We start from the raw sequence: 17,054 nt of genomic DNA, 5'->3' as shown, positions 1-17,054 counted from the left end.
TGATGCAGAAATTGCAGACTTTAGCTGTACCTGTGTGGTGTGTATTTGCTTGATACGACATGCACATCACTTCATAGTTTAAGAGCTTCCATTAGCAAATGTACTCATGCACTGATGTGTTGCTAAATTTAGTAAATGAGGTATGTAATGCATACTGAATTAGATGCCTACTTCTCAAAGATAAAAGCACAGATTGTTTCAAAGATGTTTCTCCATTTAATTTTTCTATATAATTTTGGTTCTCCTTGTGCTTCAGCAGAGCCCATTTGTCAATGCATATGGATTCCTGCATACATGCATGCATGTGATTGTTTATATGCATGTTTTCTGAGTGTGTGTGTGTGTGTGTGTGTGTGTGTAGTTTGTGGGTATAAAAAGTTTGTATGAAACAGGATGTGGTCCTCATCAAACTTTTGTGCTCTGAGCACCGCTCAGGCGCTGTGTCGAGCCCAGCGTGGGGCCCAGGTGGCTAAAATTTACTCTTAACAAAAGCCAAGAAATTCACATTTTCCTGGCCTCTCCAATAACTTTTAATAATCTTGCTCTAAAAAACAAAGTTCAGAACTTCAGACTCTCACAAAATGGTGTATACTAAGACTCAACAATAAAATATATAAATAATACATTATATATAAACAAGAAGAAAAGAACATCCTTGCATCAAAGAAAGATTGAGGGGACATTTTTTTTTCTCTTCGAGCCCTCTGACCTCTTGATTTAGCTTTGTAAACATGTCAGCAAACATTGTGGTTAGTCAAACATCGAGCAGGGAGGAAGAAAATGCAATTGCAGAGCGAGAGAAAAAGAGAGAGAGAGAGAGGTCGGATGAGTAATAGAAAGAAAGGAGTAGTGTGATAGAGAAAGAGAGGTCCTCCTGACATATGGAGGTAAAAGGGGAGGGGCAGAGAGAGCGAGAGCGGTAAAGAGAGGAGGATGAAGAGTAGGTGGTCAGGTAGACAGACAGACCTCAGCATCCATGCTGCCTGTTTGACAGTCAGCTGAAGGCAAAAGGTAAGTATTACACTTGCAATATTAAATGACTGCTGCGTTGAGCAATGACGTATTGTATATCAAACAACAACTTTTTTAAGCTGATCTGACTTAAAATATTATTTTATTTTATGGAAGCGATTGACCCTAAAATGTATTTGAAAACTTAAGCCGCAATAAAAAATGGACGCCATTGCAGTATATACCAAAATAAGCATTTACTTCAAGCAAAACATTTCACATGAAGAAATTTGTTAGGTTTTACAATAGTTATACTGTTGAAAACTAAGCGTATTGTGACTTTATGTCGATGTGAATCAATCTGGAAGATGTGCACCTGTAAAAACTGATTTCATTCACTAAAACTCCCCCTCACATGATGACACAAAAAGGGAGTAGAAAGTTAGTTCTGAGAAAAGATTTTTTAAATTTTTTTAGCAGATGCCTCTTGTTTTAATATTTTGCTGTCTGATGCAATTAACATTTTTAAGTGTGACTTTAGTGTCCAGATGTTAGGGGTCATTGTATGGGTTGATTATTAGTCACCACTCATTGGTAAATAAATTGGTAAATACTCGTTACGCATTGGTGAATAAACTTTTTTAGTTAATTTACCAATGCAAAGTACAAGTTAGTTCCTATTAAACATGCACTCTTAAGAATAACCCAAGAAGTTAGGAAGCGTTTTGTGAAACCGAGAGTGTTGAACCAGATGTTTGCAGCGATCGCTCATATCAGTAGTTGAGGTTCAAACCTGTGTGTCAAATAAACTGCTATCCGAGTTACTCAGCGCCTACTTTTAAATGTGTTCAAGTGAAACCGCACCGTCAGTGATTGCTGTAGAGTCCTGTCACTGTTTGATTCTACTTCGACTGGCAAGGCATCTTCTGCGCTATCAGTCTACAAGTGTGCCTTTTTACAAGAAGTCACCTTATGGTTACAGCTGAGGGTTTTTGTTGCCGTCTGTGGGTGTCGTTTTGTAGTGTTGGTGGAAATTGCCTGTATACAGTTGACAATGGCCCACTCAGCAAAAGAGCCAAAGTTAGCTTGCGTCATATATGCGCACCTAAAGAATTTTGCAATGGAATTCAATATGCGTGCTTTGCAGTTTACCGTTTTCTTTGGGCAACATCCTGTCAGGTAAAAAGCCACAGCGATGCCATTTAAAAGTGAAAGTCTGAATTAAAAAAATTAAAGCTCTTATGGCTAACTGTCTGTTTGCATGATTGTCTAACCTCTAAATCTAAACTCACCCTTTTTTAGCGTTTTATCATTCTAGACATTTTTGAACAAAAGAAAGAAAGTCATACAAGTTTAGAAAAGATGTGAGGGGGAGTAAGTGAAGATAGAATTGTCATCTTTAAGCAAACTATCCTTTTAAGTTTTAAAAATTAAGCTATGGTGCATAACTATAAATCAGCTTATTGAAGAGTGGAGTGCTAAGTAAGTGCTTTGTAAGTGATTGGACATATGATTTTTATATTTAATCATTCAGCAGATGTGTTTATCCAAAGCGACTTACAAATGAGGAGAAAAATGGAAGCAACCAAATAGGGCAACAATATGCAAGTGCTCTGACAAGTCCCAGTTAGTCAAGTACAGTACACGTAGCATAAAAAAATATTAGAATACAAATAGTTAGTGCTAGTTTAACTGGTCAAGTGTTTTTGCCTTGCAGATAAAATATTCTTTCATTGCATTGATTGGATAATTTCGGGTCCGACTTTGAACCCAGAACCTTTTGTGTTACCATTCCAGTTCAGAGTGACTAAACTTAGTTCTCCTTCCTAGGAGCAATATTGTGTGCATTTGTGTCACAATTTCAGCCACAGGTAAAAAACCAACTTCATTTGCGGTTACACTCTTAGTCATATCTCCATAGCGACAGTTTGTGACCTCATAGCAGTTTGCTACTGAGTTATTAACAGATCACCAATGATCATATCATCTGATTACCACACCAGATATCACCATAGATATTAATTTTTAGACAATAGAATAAAACAACCACAGTAGCACTGCATTGAGTCCAAGTGAGTTAACCTCATATAAATTACTTTAGGAAGCCAGATTTTGAGTTGCTTATGGAATGATGAAATGATGGATGAAATGGATGAAACATTGAGTGTTGCTACTTTTGTGGTATGTTATAATTTTGAAGTGTTGGATGAGTCACAACTGAGAAATGAAAGCTTTAGCATAAAGTTCTGCCAGGAAGACTTAATTACTACGTCATTATTACCTTCACATCTATCCAATCATGTCCTTATACACTCATGTATAAAAGATCGGTACTTACACATGTTTGTGTTCGTAAATACCGACGCAACAACTTCCTCCACCATCCCCACCACCACCAGGATGGTCCTGTCCCCCCTGGGGGGTCGGCTGCGCTCCTGCCTTTGCTTAAGGCAGGAAATGCAGATCCGCTACACTCGGATTAAGAACTACGGACGGGGCCTACGCCAAAGAACTTTATAATTGGTTGCTGGGCTGTCAATAAATTAATGCTTGTTACATCACTATATCTCCCGAGTCTTTCTGGTAGAACTGCTTTGCAGAATGTCATGTCCGTACAATAAAAAAATTAATGGCGATGGAAGATTTTATTTTGATCTATTCTGAATACAAAAAATCTAATTGCTTCAGAAGATTTAGAGTGTAGAAGACAAAGAGTACTTCTTTGGTGTCATTTTTGATCTTGACAAATATTATTTTATACTAAAGATGTATTTAAAAAAAATTATGTTTTATATGTGTGTTTCAGTGTGTCTTTCAGGATTAGTGATGAAGGATTACTGGTATACTCCTCTCTTCATCTTCATCATACTTTATAGAACTGGCCAGTCCAATAACATACATACAGGTACCCTACAAACGCAGAACATTTCCCTAACATTATATTTGGTTCCCGTATCGTTTTATTTATTTATTTATTATTATAATTTTTTTTACAATCATAAAATAATGTTGTCAGAACGTTGCAGGGAGGTTTTTTGAGACAACCTTAAAATAACTAACAATGTTCCTAAATCATTATTTTTAAGCTTTATCTTTACAACCATAAAATAACTTTCCCTATCTATTATTGTTCAGAGAACATTCTGGCAGCCAAATAATGTTAGTTGGGTATATTTATGTTAATTTCTTAAAGGGATAGTTCACCCAAAAATGTAAATTCTGTAAAAAAGTACTCACCTTCATGTAGTTCCAAGACATGATGATATTTTTGATGAAATCTGAGAGATTCCTGTCACATGGATTACTTTCATGATGTCTTTGCTACCTTTCAGGGGCTTGAAAGTGGTAGTTGCGTATAAGCTGTCAATGGAAGGACTGAAATCTCTCAGATATTTGAAACATCCGAAATCTCTAATGTTTCAAAAACATCTTCATTCGTGTTCTGGCGATGAGTCTTACGGGTTTGTAACGACATTAGGGCGAGTAATTAATGACAGAATTTTTATTTTTGGATGAACTATCCCGTTAACTTTACTAGTATAGAAAGACGAAATAAATATTTACTTGTTTTCTATTCACTTATAACATTTTTCCTCTGGTTTTTACCAAAAACAGAAGATCTTTCATGTGTGAGTGACTACTTGACAAAGATTTCTTGTGTGTGGCGAAGCTCTACAAATTACTCCGGCCAACAATGTGAGCTTGTGGGATTCAAAGACAAAAAAAGGTTTGTACATTTTTGTTTCATGTCTCAGATTGGACAGATTTAAAGTGCCCCTATTATGCTATTTCAAAGTTTCCTAATGTTGTTTGGGAGTCTCCTACAACAGGTTCATGCATCAAAGATAAAAAAAAAAACAGTTCCATTTTCTCATAATTTACATTTGCAGATCACCACATTTTCAATGATTCTCAAACGACTCGTCAGATGAATCAATCTCTCTAAATCCCTCCTTTCCACGAGCTACTCTGCTCTGATTGGCCAGAAAGCTCAGTCTGGTGTGATTGGTTTACCGCGTACAGTGCGCATGTCGAAAACAAAACACCCATTGCCATAACAATGTCAGCTCTGCTTGTCCTGAGGCTTCCTACACCATAAACAAAACACAGCAACGAACAATGACTTCGATTTTACCATATCAATCTGAGCGCGAGTCCAATGATGAAACACTGGAAGAACTATTCATTCAACCCGAACCTCCATCGCAAGGTCGACTCGAGTAGGACGTTTCTCAGTGATACACTACTCAGTTTGAGGTACATTATGAGATGTTTCAACTGTAATTCCTCACCATCGGCATTAACAAGTGCATGTCCATCAACAAACAGATTATTTTACTTGTACTTATTCATTTACCGAGTATTTTTCTAATTTATGGCGGTGAATAGGTGGAAACTCTATCAATAACATAGTGCATAAGCCGAGCTCTAGCGTGAATGACTGATGTAACATAAACGTGGGTAAAGCAAATCTTGCTCCGTGCTTAATCTTTCCTCAAAGTAGTGAGAAGGACAGACAACCTGAATTTATAGACACCGTTTTAGGTAATAGTGGCCCACAACTGATTAGCAGAAGTATTTCAGTAAGACAGTAATAATGTGAGTTAACCAGTTAGTAGGAGACCAACACAATATAAAACTCAAACAAAAGTATTTTGATCACCATCTTTCAAGAGCAAGCGGTTTGCGAATCCTGCATTGAACTCCGAGATTTGAGAAGCAGTCGTCAGTGAAATAAAGGGAACACAGCAAAAGTTTAGAATTATACCTTCACATTGTAGAGCACAGCGTATTCTGGACATGATGCTATCCAGTATCCACAGAAATCAGATGGTGGTTTGAGGGCGTTCAAGTTTTCACTGGTGTCTGTGCGTGCAATACGTGGGCGGGCAATATGCTAATGTTTCGTCTTGACGTCACAACGAAACGGCTAATGACTCTTTTGAAAAACGATTCATTTCATCGACTCAGAGTCGACTCTTACTTTTGAAAAGACAAATACGGTGCACTTTCAGATTTAAAACTTTGTAGGATGTTTTCATTCACTTAGAGTTTCATTACACACTGCATGAAAGATCATTTTCAGAAATCCATAATAGGGGCACTTTAACGTTGATAAATCAACCTTTCTCAAATTCGAATTAAATTTGAACTTGTGTGTAGATGTGAGCTGGTGCCACTGAGTAGTCAATCCCATTTTACCAGAAGTTGTTCTTTAACCTACCAAAAAAAAGTGAGTAGAAATAGATCTCTCAATTAAGTTAAATTTCAATTCACCGAGTTGATCAGGGTGTATTGTCTTCTTACGTTTCCCTCTCTCTCTATCAAACACAGCACCTTTTTTTCCTTCAGAAAATCTCATTGGATGTAACCTGTAATGGATCTGTCAGAACTAATCTGACTTTTCAACCTGGCCGACACAGTAAGTGGATTAATTCTGCTATTAGTAATATGTTTAAAATGGCAGGTTAATGTAAAAAAAACAAATACAGAATGACTGAAATTAGACAATAGCAGGGGTAAAATTAACAGTTAAGAAGATTTTGCTATTTAAATGAGCAAAACATTGTCATCACAGTACAAAATAATTATTTTGATAAGGGCATTTCAAAAATTGGTGATGACATAGTTAAAGGGATAATTCACCCAAATATTAAGAAGTCATCACTTACTCACCCTCAATCATACAGGTTACAAACCTCTATGATTTTCTTTCTTCTGCTGAACACAAAAGAAGAGTGTTGGTAACGAGGCAGTTGATGGGGCCTATTAACTTCCATAGTAGGTAAAAAAAAAAAGTTACAAACTCTGGTTACCAATATCTTCTTTTTTGTTCAGTAGGAGAAAAAAAATCTCATACAGGTTTGGAACAAATTGAGGGTAAGTAAATAAGGACATAATTTTCATTTCTGGGTGAACAATCCCTTTAAGGTTTTTGTTGTTGCTGTTTTTATAAAAACGTCTAGTTTACAAATGGCACTGCTACTGGCGCAGAGACAGGACAGAGGAGAACCACCCAGGGAAAGACATGGGTTTACCGACAGGGAAAGACTCCCATTCATTTTGGTGTCACTTTGACAGCGAATAACTTTACATCTGAGGCGTCCAAATACTTCATTTGTCCATTATTTATTTCTATAGAAACATGACAATGTATAAAAGGCTCCATTCTTTATATCTTACGTTATGGCCCCGTAGAAACCGTTTGGCTACTGATTGCATCATGACCCCGCGACTCTCTGTCGCACGGTAGAGAAATTACCATATTGACAGGAGGAGAAGCTCGCAGGCAATCTTTTACTGTCTATGAGACAATCCGGGGGACATGGAGGCATAAAGTCAAGGGAGAAGCCCATCGATAGAGAGTCCATAAAAGCAAAGGGACAACATATTTCAACAACGTTTTTGAGGAATTGGAAATAATTTGATATGTGGCACAGCTACTAGATTTACAACTGTCAGACAGGTTGCTCTACATGGTCAAGCTCAGTTTGAGCCTGCGCAGTACGCTCAGCCATCAGGAAGTGAGGGCTTCTAATGGGCTTCACTTTTCTCCGTTGAAATCAAGGGGGTCGCTGTGTCCATTTCTTTTACTGTCTTAAGATTATTTTGGGGCTAACAGTATGATGGATGGTATCTGCGTGCCACTCTTAAGGGGGTTGCACACTGGACAAGAAGCGCAGCGCCGCGTCACGTCTAGGACAACTCGAGGTATCGCACACCAGACGCGCACTTTCTGAGTTTATGGCCAGCAATATTGTTATGTTTAAGGACATTATGGAATTAAGATAATGTCTGTCCTACGTTATGATTGTACTGTAAAATTAAATACAATCGTTGCTAGTCTGCAGTCTGAACACTTTACCTCAGAGCGTCCGTTAACTGAATGAACTGAGAATATCACCTGACAATCAGATAACATCAGCAATTTTCCTTCAAGCAGCTGATTTCTGTAAATGAATGTAAAACTAAATGTATATTGCAACACAGGATGATGTCAGTATATACATCAACGACAATATGAGACAAATAAATGTAAATTTAAAACTATGTAAATGGAGCTCTGTGGCGCGACAGGATTTTGAACAAGGTCCTGAGCCGTTGGTGGCCGAATGACGCCGACTGTGTGTGTACACTAATAGAGAATATTGTGTTCGAATTTTAAAGATGTGGTGCTGCACTGCGCTTCTCATCCAGTGTGCGATCCCTTAAGAGTCCGGACTGGGAATCTACGAGATTTTCTGCTCAGTCAATGTAAGATGTTGGTGTCTTTTTTATGTTTTATTCATGGTTGTTTGCAGCCTGTGTTGATTCACATATGGTATGATGTTGATTTTGGTTTGCTTGTTTGTTGAAGGACTCTTGTTATCCTCTGAGTCGATGTACAAGGAGAAAAGTGTGGTTACGTGCATGATTTATGACGGATTATATCGGCCTGATTTAGGCCACTTCGTTACAAGACTTTGTGTATTTGAGTACCGCAGATAAGAACTTTTGGGCGTCTCGGGTGACGCCTAATCCACAGCTCTGCAGATGTCTGCTAGATAGGCGCCATGCACCAATGCCCGGGAGGAAGTAACACCTCGAGTGGAGTGAGCTCTCACTCCCAGGTGGCACGACTTGCCTTGGGACTGGTACGCCAAGGCGATGGCATCCACAATCCAATGGGCCAACCTTTGTTTGGAGACAGCCTTTCCCTTCTGCTGAACTCCAAAGCAGACAAATAGCTGCTCTGAGTTTAAGAAGCTCTGTCTGCGGTCCATGTAAACACACAGTGCGCGAACGGAACACAGCAATGCAAGGGCTGGGTCTGCCTCCTCCAGGGGCAGCACTTGCAAGTTCACCACCTGGTCCCAAAAGGCAGTGGTGGGAACTTTGGGCACGTATCCTGGAGAAAGGGCCGGACCGAACTCTAGGCACGAATTACTGACACAGTCTTTAAAAACAGGATTTTAAGCTCAAAATTGTACGCTACGGTCGATGTGTTGTCCATCCGGACCAGTACATACGTGTCGTGCAGCAACAGTCAGAATCGGCACAAGGGCAAAGAGTACTGCTAGCAACTCGCACCAGTTGATATACCACTGCAGTCAAGGTCCTGTCCAGGAGCTCGAGGCAGCTTGCCTGGTGCATACGGCACCCCAGCCCATGGTTGAGTCATCTGTTGTGTCAACTACATTCGTGGTGACTTGTTCTAGGGGTACTCCGGCCCATAGAAAGGCAAGGTCCAACCATGGGCTGAATGTTTAGCGACAGCTCGGTCTGATGGTCACATGGAGTATGCCATGGATCCTCCGCCTAAAGAGGTCTCATATGTATCAATCCGAGCAGCGTGACAGGGGCTGCGGGTGCCAAATGCCTCAGGAGCCTCTGAAAATTTTTTCAGTGGAACCGCTGTTTTCCGCCTGAATGTATTCAGGCAGTTCAGCACCGACCACAGGCGCTCATTGGAGAGACTCGCTGTCATACTGACCGAGTTCGACTCCACACCGAGAAAAGTTGAGGATGCGAATGAATACCTTCCTCAGCGGGGCAAGGGCAGCTTCTGCGACTTTGGTGAAGACACAGGGAGACAGGGACAGCCCAAAGGGGAGGACCTTGTACTGATATGCTCGATCCTCGAGCACAAAGCGAAGAAACGGTCTGTGCCGAGGTAAAATTGAGTCATGGAAGTATGCAGTATTTTGCTGCAAACCAATCCTCGGAGTGAATGCATGTGAGGATGCATTTCTGCATGAGCATCTTGAACGGGAGCTTGTGAACGGCCCAATTGAAGACACGCAGACCCAAGATTGGCCGTAAACCCCCACTCTTCTTGGGTACTATGAAGTACGGACTGTAAAATCCTGACTTCATCTTGGCTGGAGAGACAGGCTCTATTGCGACCCTTCGCCAGGAGGACTGCAATCTCCCCATGCAGGACAGGGGAATGTTTGCCTGCACCAAGTTAAAAAGGATGCCACTGAACCTGGGGGGATGCCCGGCAAACTGAATCGTCTGATTGTCTTAATGAGCCAGCGGGGGTCAAGAAGGGGGCGTCAAGAAGGCGAACTTCGTCGGTGTCCTTCATCTAAGCCAGGTCCAACCAGAGATGACATCGTCTGGCCGAGGGTCCGCTCCTTGACATTCAACGCTCGGAGGGTGAGGTCAAACCTGTCTCAGAACTACCCTCATGCAGCTATTTGGGAGCTTTTGCCTGATGGACCTACTGGATGGCCATGGCCGCCTGCCCAGAGATGCCTTAGCAGCTAGGGCTTCTGTCATCTTACCCGCCCTGGACGGGAGACACGGACGATTCCGCCAGGTCGCGGTTCTTTGCAGGCACAACTGAACCACAATTGCACACTCCACCTGTGGGATGTCCACATAACGCTTGGTTTCCCCACCATTGAGTGGGGAGACAGAAGAACGGCTTTGAGCAGTAAAAGGTGCATATTCCCAGTTTTCTGAACTTCCTCATGCACCTCCAGGAATAAAGGCTGTGGACCATGCGCTGCACCCAGGAACCAATCATCCAACCGCGAAGCGCTCGGGACACGGTGGAGGGTTCCACTTGAGCCTGATGAGAGACAGCGATCATGGCCATCAGATGAAGTCAGGAAGCGAACGCATCCAGAAACACACGGACAGAAATACATCTTTTAAAAAAAGACGTTGAACGCCTGTGCTTGCTCTTTTAAGGAACTGCTCTATTAGCCGAAACGCCCAGGTGCGAATGCTGCACTGTGTGTTCAGGGAGCTGGACGCAAACAGTGCTGGAATGCGCCTTCACATCAGCAGAGAGATCCCACAACGAGCTGCAAGGCAAAATAGCAATTAAAATAGCTGTATTGGAATATTTCTCCTGATAGCAATTAAAATTGCTGAATGATTGCACAGTCACAACCACCTAGCTCAGAATCAAAACATGAATGATACCCCTTTTCCACCAAAGCATTTTGAGAGCCGGTTCGGAGCCGGTGCCTACTCACGAACCAGTTCTTTGTGTTACGACAACCAAAGAACCGGTTCTCGGCCAGAAAAACTGGTTCTAAAGCGGCACCAACTCTTTGCTGGACTAGAACCGTTCTTTAACCACGTCATGCTTACAGCGGGGGCTGGGGGCGGGTTTAGATGTGTTCTAAACATCTTTTCTGACCCCAATATAGGATCGCAAAGCCAGGAGAAACATTTTCAGAAACACAATGTAGTCCGCCATTGTAATTGTTATGCTTTAAGTTGGCGCAAGCGTTTCTAGTTTTTTAAATTATTTTTTTATTGAAAACATTATGTAAGCAAAGAAGAAAACAGTCACAAAAATAAAACAAATAAATGGAAAGAAAAAAAAGACACAAGACAGGGGTACATAACTAATCAGAAAAATTACATATCAAAGGAAAATAGTAAAAGACTTGCATATTTAAATTTTTTTAAAGCCTTCTTGGTACACGAGTTAGAGATAATCCCAAAGTAATGTTGTACTTGCAAGCGTTTCTAGTTAAGACACATGGCAACGTACACAGTGACGTAACGCATCGTTAACTGGGCGCTCTAGTCAGTGTAAAAACAAACAGGATCTGAGAAGGTTCGCAAGTTGAACCAACTCCGAACCAACTTTGAACCAGCACCAGTTCCGAACCGGTTCTTTTTTGGTGGAAAAGGGGTATGAGAAAGTGAGTAATGCCAGACCTATTTATACCCGTATGTGGCTTGTTCTGTTACCATTTGGAGGTGATTGGGCTCCCAGGAGAGACCCCATGACGTCAATCTTTATGCTATATGTAAAATGAAATCTGTCTATTACACACACCCAAACCTTTTTTTTTTTTTTTTTTTGCCATTTAAGCCATAATTAGAGGTTAAAGACTCCGCAACCCCACAATAATGCCTTGAGAACAATCAAACCCATGATGACTTTGGTGTTGCTAGCAACATACTCTACGTGGTTATTAATGTAACTGTTCTCTCGTTTGTTTTTATGTACTTGTTTGTTTGTTTGAATAACAGTTAAGACACAACCACCAGATAAACCTACTGTAAGCAGGGATAAAATAACTTGGAGTAAAGGCATTAACTTTCCAAAAGACATAAAGGAGTATGAATTCCAGTTGCAGTTTAAACCCACACATACAAGCTGGGAGGTAAGCAAACATTTGTGTTTGTTTAAACATTTACCCTAATGAATTAATCAAATAAAACAGTATTCATTTGAACACATCTAAGTCAATTACAAAACTATTTTAAGTGGGGTTTTTTTTGTGTGTGTGTGTATGTGTTTTTTATGTGCATATATGATTTTACAGATGGCAAGACATTGGAATATCTCTCATGAAAGTTACATGCTGCTGAACCATCATTTCGTGACTGTAGGAGAAGAATACCAGGCCAGGGTGCGTGTGAAGCCTGTTGAACCCATAAATGATGGTTACCTTCAGGGGGAATGGAGCCACTGGAGTCCTGCTGTGTCCTGGAGGTCTGAGATTGGAAAGCCATTAGTGAAACCAGGGGATGAAGTATCACAAGGTGGGGCCTCTTGCCAGCCTAATAATATTTTATAATAATATTTGTTTGTGAGCTAAGATCATATTTTATGAAAGCAGTTTTCGTCTTTTTTCTCCATCAGTGCCTGATGATATACGTCTAGTTCTGATCATTGGCTTCCATGTCTTGCTTGTTCTCTCTGGTGTTTCTTTGGTCATCTGTAAGATAAAGAAAAGCAACCGGTGAGTATTAGATGTGTATATGTTTTATTTAGTAACCCATCCTCATCGACTTTTTCTTGCCCCTTCTCTTCTCTTTTATTTTATTTTTAAATATTTATTCAGTTATTTATTTTCAACAAATGATCCAAAGTTTGTAACAGTGTAAACGTAGATAATATGTAGAAAATAAAGTATTAATATTTAGTTTGACCTCCTGGAGTGGACGGATATTTTATGAAGGGTAAAGCCTTGTTATTGACCCTTTGTAAGAAAATAACAAATATTTGACCTAATTTTTAAGACATTCAAGGCCTAGTTTGTTTTACCCTATTTGTGGAAAGTGCTGTGTAGGTGTCTGTGTGTATGTTTCTGCTTGCAGTATTTCCGTGTAAGTATGTAACCGTTGGTCTTTGTACCTGATATTTGTGTTTGTTTGTGCATCTGTTTCAAGCGTTATTTTTTCTTTGCAGGTTATTGAAACCAAACCATCAACACGTTCCAGATCCATCCAGATATTTCCAGCCTCTTCACAATGTTCACGGTGGAAACTTCCAGGTGAGTTATGCTGTATCTCCTGCATATGTACTATCTATGTTATTCAAAACTAGTTTCCAAAGAGCTACACTACCGTTCAAACGTTACCGGGGTTGGTAAGATATGTAGTGTTTTTAAAAGAACTCTCAAGGCTGCATTTGATTGATCAAAAATATGGCAAAAACTGTAGTATTGTGAAATATTATTACAATATACTGTATATATATATATATATATATATATATATATATATATATATATATATATATATATCTGTGTGTGTGTGTAGCCTATATATACACACATATATATATATATATATATATATATATATATATATATATATATATATATATATATATATATATATATATATATATATATATACATACACACACACACACACAGTTGTGGTCAGAATTATTGGCACCCCTGATAAATATGATCAAAGATGGCTGTAAAAATATTTACATCGGGTGCCAATAATTGTATATTAACTGTATATAATATACAGTTATATACAGATATATATATGTGTGTGTGTGTGTGTATATATTTTCATTTTAGTCTCATTCTCATCTTATATATTTTAAAGTGTAATTAATTCCTGTAATTGATACTCCAGTCTTCAGTGTCACATGATCCTTTAGAAATCATTCTAATATACTGATTTGATGCTCGAAACATCTATCAGAGTTGAAAACAGTTGTGCTGCTTAATATTTTTGTGGAAACATATTTTTTTCAGGATTCTTTGATGAATAGAAAGTTCAAAAGAGCAGCATTTATTTGAAATATAAATCTTTTGTAACATTATACATGTCTTTCCTGTCACTTTTGTTTGATTTAATGCAACCTTGCTGAATCAAAGTATTAATTTCCTTAAAAAAAAAAAAAATCTTACTCGCCCCTTACTCACGGTGATATTGCTGTTTTTACCAGTATTGTGGCAATTCCCTCCTTTAACTTTCTTTGTTGTGAATTCACACCAATGCAGTTGAGCATGCAGAAATGTATGAGTACCAATAACATTATCAGGTTAACACATTTTTTTTCTAATGTAAAATCTTAGCAGTACAAACTCTCACACACACCCAAGTTTACAGATGTGGCCTAGACCTGCATTTCTTGCAAATGTTTACTCATATCTTCCTTCAGCAAGCCAGCAAAACACACACACTGACCACATGCATTTCCTCTTTCCTGTCCACAGAATTGGCTGGGCTGTCAAAATTCAGACGGGCCATTTCTTACCCCTCAGCCATGTGACGATATCTCACCTGTAGAAATTTATGATACTTGGGACCTGTCCTTGTTGGATCCCGACACTCAGATGTCTACTGCTGCGCTTGTTAACTCCAATCAGATGGACTCTGGACTTGAGAACAGCGGCACCAGCCATGCTTCATCGTCTGGTTTCTCTAACATGGGCTACTTCTATAGCAAATCGCTTTCGGGCTCTCTTTACCTCGAATCCTGCCCCGTGTACTTCATCTATCAACCCGAGGAAGGCACAAGCTCCCCTCTCTCATCGCCAGGGTCTTCATATGACTGTTTGCAGACCCCAAGTTTCCAGATGGAACAGCCGATGACCTCGGATTCAGGGTTCGGCATACCTGGAGAGCAGAATTGTGAGGAAGACCAAGATGATGAAGACCAAGATCCCGGGGTTGAAGGACATGCGCTGGTTTCTTTCATTATGTCACTGCAAGGTTCCCTCGGTGCTGTTCGCCCAGCAGAGAGTTTCGCTCCGGTGCCCATAATCACACCGTGGTCTGAACCTGTGAGAGCACCCAGCTGTAATTCCACCTCTGAGCATGCAGAGGGCGCTGTGGTCAGACCCACCTCCATGATTGAGCCCTGTGGGAGTGGATATTTGACCCTGAAGGAGATGCAGAAATACAGCAACAAATCCATCTAAGTGCAGGTCGAGTCCATCTCTGTCTGTATAGGGGAGACTGGGGCCTCTGGGTAGGTTTATTTTTGAAAGTCAGCTGGCTGTCAGTTTTTATCGTTCATCACTGTCGTTCCACTGTGCCGTTATCATTAAAGTTGTGGTGTGAACTCTGCTATTCTTTTATATTTCAACGTTTTTTTACAAGGCGGTAACATACTAACATATCAAACGATTATTTTGTAAACTTAAAACATGAGGCCGGAAATTTATGAAAAATACCTTAGTGGGGGACAGAATTCACACACAAAAAAAAATCTAGTTTAAATTCCCAGTGAACCAGAAGTGGCAACCGACTTAGTTGTGACGTATTTCTAAGAGAAAAAGAATATTGAATAGAGGCCAGGGTTTTATTTTAGCTCACCTCTCCTCCATCCCTCGCGCATAGCTGACTGACAGTTGGAGGGGAGTGGTTAAGGACATTCAACCCAAGCCGTCATCAGAGAAGGAATGCCATTCCAGAGCGGAAGCAGATTTTAGATTTTGATTTAAGTTTACCATGACAAACACATTTTTTTCTCCCCTATATACAGTTTATTTGCATAACTCTGCAAATTTTATACTTTACTATATTCATGTTCTATACTATGTTCAAAGATCCTCAACAGCTGCATTATAACAGCTTATATTCTAGATACTTTTGTACAGCGACTTGAAGCTAGATTTAAAGGCATGTTCTGGGTTAAATAATTGAATGTCAGTGCCACTGCAATCAAGACGATATAGACACATTTACAGCTTAAATAACACGTTTTTTGCAAGCTTTACATTTCTGTTTCTATGCCCTCTGGAATGTCTTGCCCCATAGACTTTCATTGTAAATGCATTACAGGGGAAAAAAGCAAACCTGTTTTTACAAACTGAGGGACACATTGAAATATTTGTCCATGGTAATTGGCAGAATGCCAGAGATGCTGATTGAGCTTAACGTTCTGAACCCAGAACATTTTCTTTTACACGTGCGCTTAAATGTGTCTTAAAGGGATAGTTAACCCAAAAATCTGAAAACGTTATGCAGTTTTAGAACAACTTGAGGGGAAGTGGATTTTAATTTTTTGGGTGAACTATCCCTTTAAGTCTTTAGTAACATTTTATGTAGCAGATGTTAATCTGAATAGCTTGTATAACTTTAATTGTTAAAGGTAATTGTCACCACTAACCTTTTATGTTGCTAACATTTTATATTTTCATGCACTGATTTACTTGTTCAAGTCTCCAAAAGTTTCCACATTTTTAATATTCAAGTTTGAGTGCAAAGCATTTGCTTGATTTTTAGCTGCTATTTACTGTTATTTCACGTTTAATGCCACAGAATGTTACAAACATGGTATAAATGCTGCTTTTCAAATGTGAATTTTTAGAAATTCAGGGTGTCCTTTTGAAGTGTGCAGAAGCGTAAAGGCTTTAAATCTCTCGCAATATTACAACACTCATTTATACTGCTATGTACATTTTCTAACATAACTTTTTAAGGACTGTTATTAATTGAGCATTTCTGGATTGTACTTTTTAGAAACCTCAAGAATAAGCCATTTTATTTCATAAAAAAATGCAAATATATGAAATATGCATTTTTATCTTAATAAAGAATGCACTTGTTTGATACTTATTTTATGTTTCTTACATTTTTTTACTTTGTTTATTATAAGTTACTTATCTAATAGTCCTAGCTCTTCCTTATATCTTATTGTTGAGACTGAAATAAAATCCCCCAAAAATATAATGGTGTAAGTGTCATCTTTACAAAAAAGCTCGTGTGAGTGTGTGTGAGAGAGAGAGAGAGAGAGAGAGAGAGAGAGAGAGAGAGAGAGAGAGAGAGAGAGAGAGAGAGAGAGAGAGAGAGAGAGAGAAGTTAAAGTTATTGCAGGTACTATGTGGTCTGACATTTATAAGTGCCAGCCCGTTTCCGTTCAGTGCTTTGGAGCTTGGCTTGTG

The 17,054-nt window shown here is 39.4% G+C and overlaps 1 protein-coding gene across 3 annotated transcripts; it reads left to right on the top strand.

Moving 5' to 3' along the window:
- Positions 1–752: 752 nt before the first annotated feature.
- Positions 753–16,839, top strand: il2rb (interleukin 2 receptor, beta). Of its 3 annotated transcripts, XM_077211990.1 has the most exons (11): positions 852–1,011; positions 2,782–2,822; positions 3,758–3,856; positions 4,567–4,678; positions 6,115–6,184; positions 6,286–6,373; positions 11,938–12,071; positions 12,234–12,453; positions 12,554–12,653; positions 13,103–13,187; positions 14,379–16,839. In XM_077211990.1, the coding sequence occupies exons 3-11, from the start codon at positions 3,778–3,780 to the stop codon at positions 15,084–15,086; spliced, it is 1,596 nt and encodes a 531-aa protein (XP_077068105.1). In that variant the 5' UTR covers positions 852–1,011; positions 2,782–2,822; positions 3,758–3,777; the 3' UTR covers positions 15,087–16,839. The 3 variants fall into 3 exon arrangements, with proteins under 3 accessions (XP_077068103.1, XP_077068105.1, XP_077068104.1); XM_077211988.1 differs by lacking the exon at positions 2,782–2,822 and having other exon boundaries at positions 753–1,011; XM_077211989.1 differs by lacking the exon at positions 2,782–2,822 and having other exon boundaries at positions 922–1,015; positions 3,770–3,856.
- The last annotated feature ends 215 nt before the right edge of the window (positions 16,840–17,054 follow it).

This window comes from Siphateles boraxobius, unplaced genomic scaffold (assembly GCF_051911475.1).
Source record: "Siphateles boraxobius isolate OS27281-9 unplaced genomic scaffold, OSU_SipBor_1 66, whole genome shotgun sequence".
Lineage (NCBI taxonomy): Eukaryota > Metazoa > Chordata > Actinopteri > Cypriniformes > Leuciscidae > Siphateles > Siphateles boraxobius.
Note: the sequence above shows the minus strand (reverse complement) of the source record. Positions and strands in the feature narration are given on the sequence as shown.

Excerpts from the sequence above, each read along its gene's own strand:
- il2rb (XM_077211988.1), top strand. The coding sequence starts at position 3,778 with ATGAAGGATTACTGGTATACTCCTCTCTTCATCTTCATCATACTTTAT. Across the intron at positions 6,185-6,285 it reads CTTTAACCTACCAAAAAAAA|CACCTTTTTTTCCTTCAGAA; the intron begins GTGAGTAGAAAT and ends TATCAAACACAG. Across the intron at positions 12,454-12,553 it reads AGGGGATGAAGTATCACAAG|TGCCTGATGATATACGTCTA; the intron begins GTGGGGCCTCTT and ends TTTCTCCATCAG.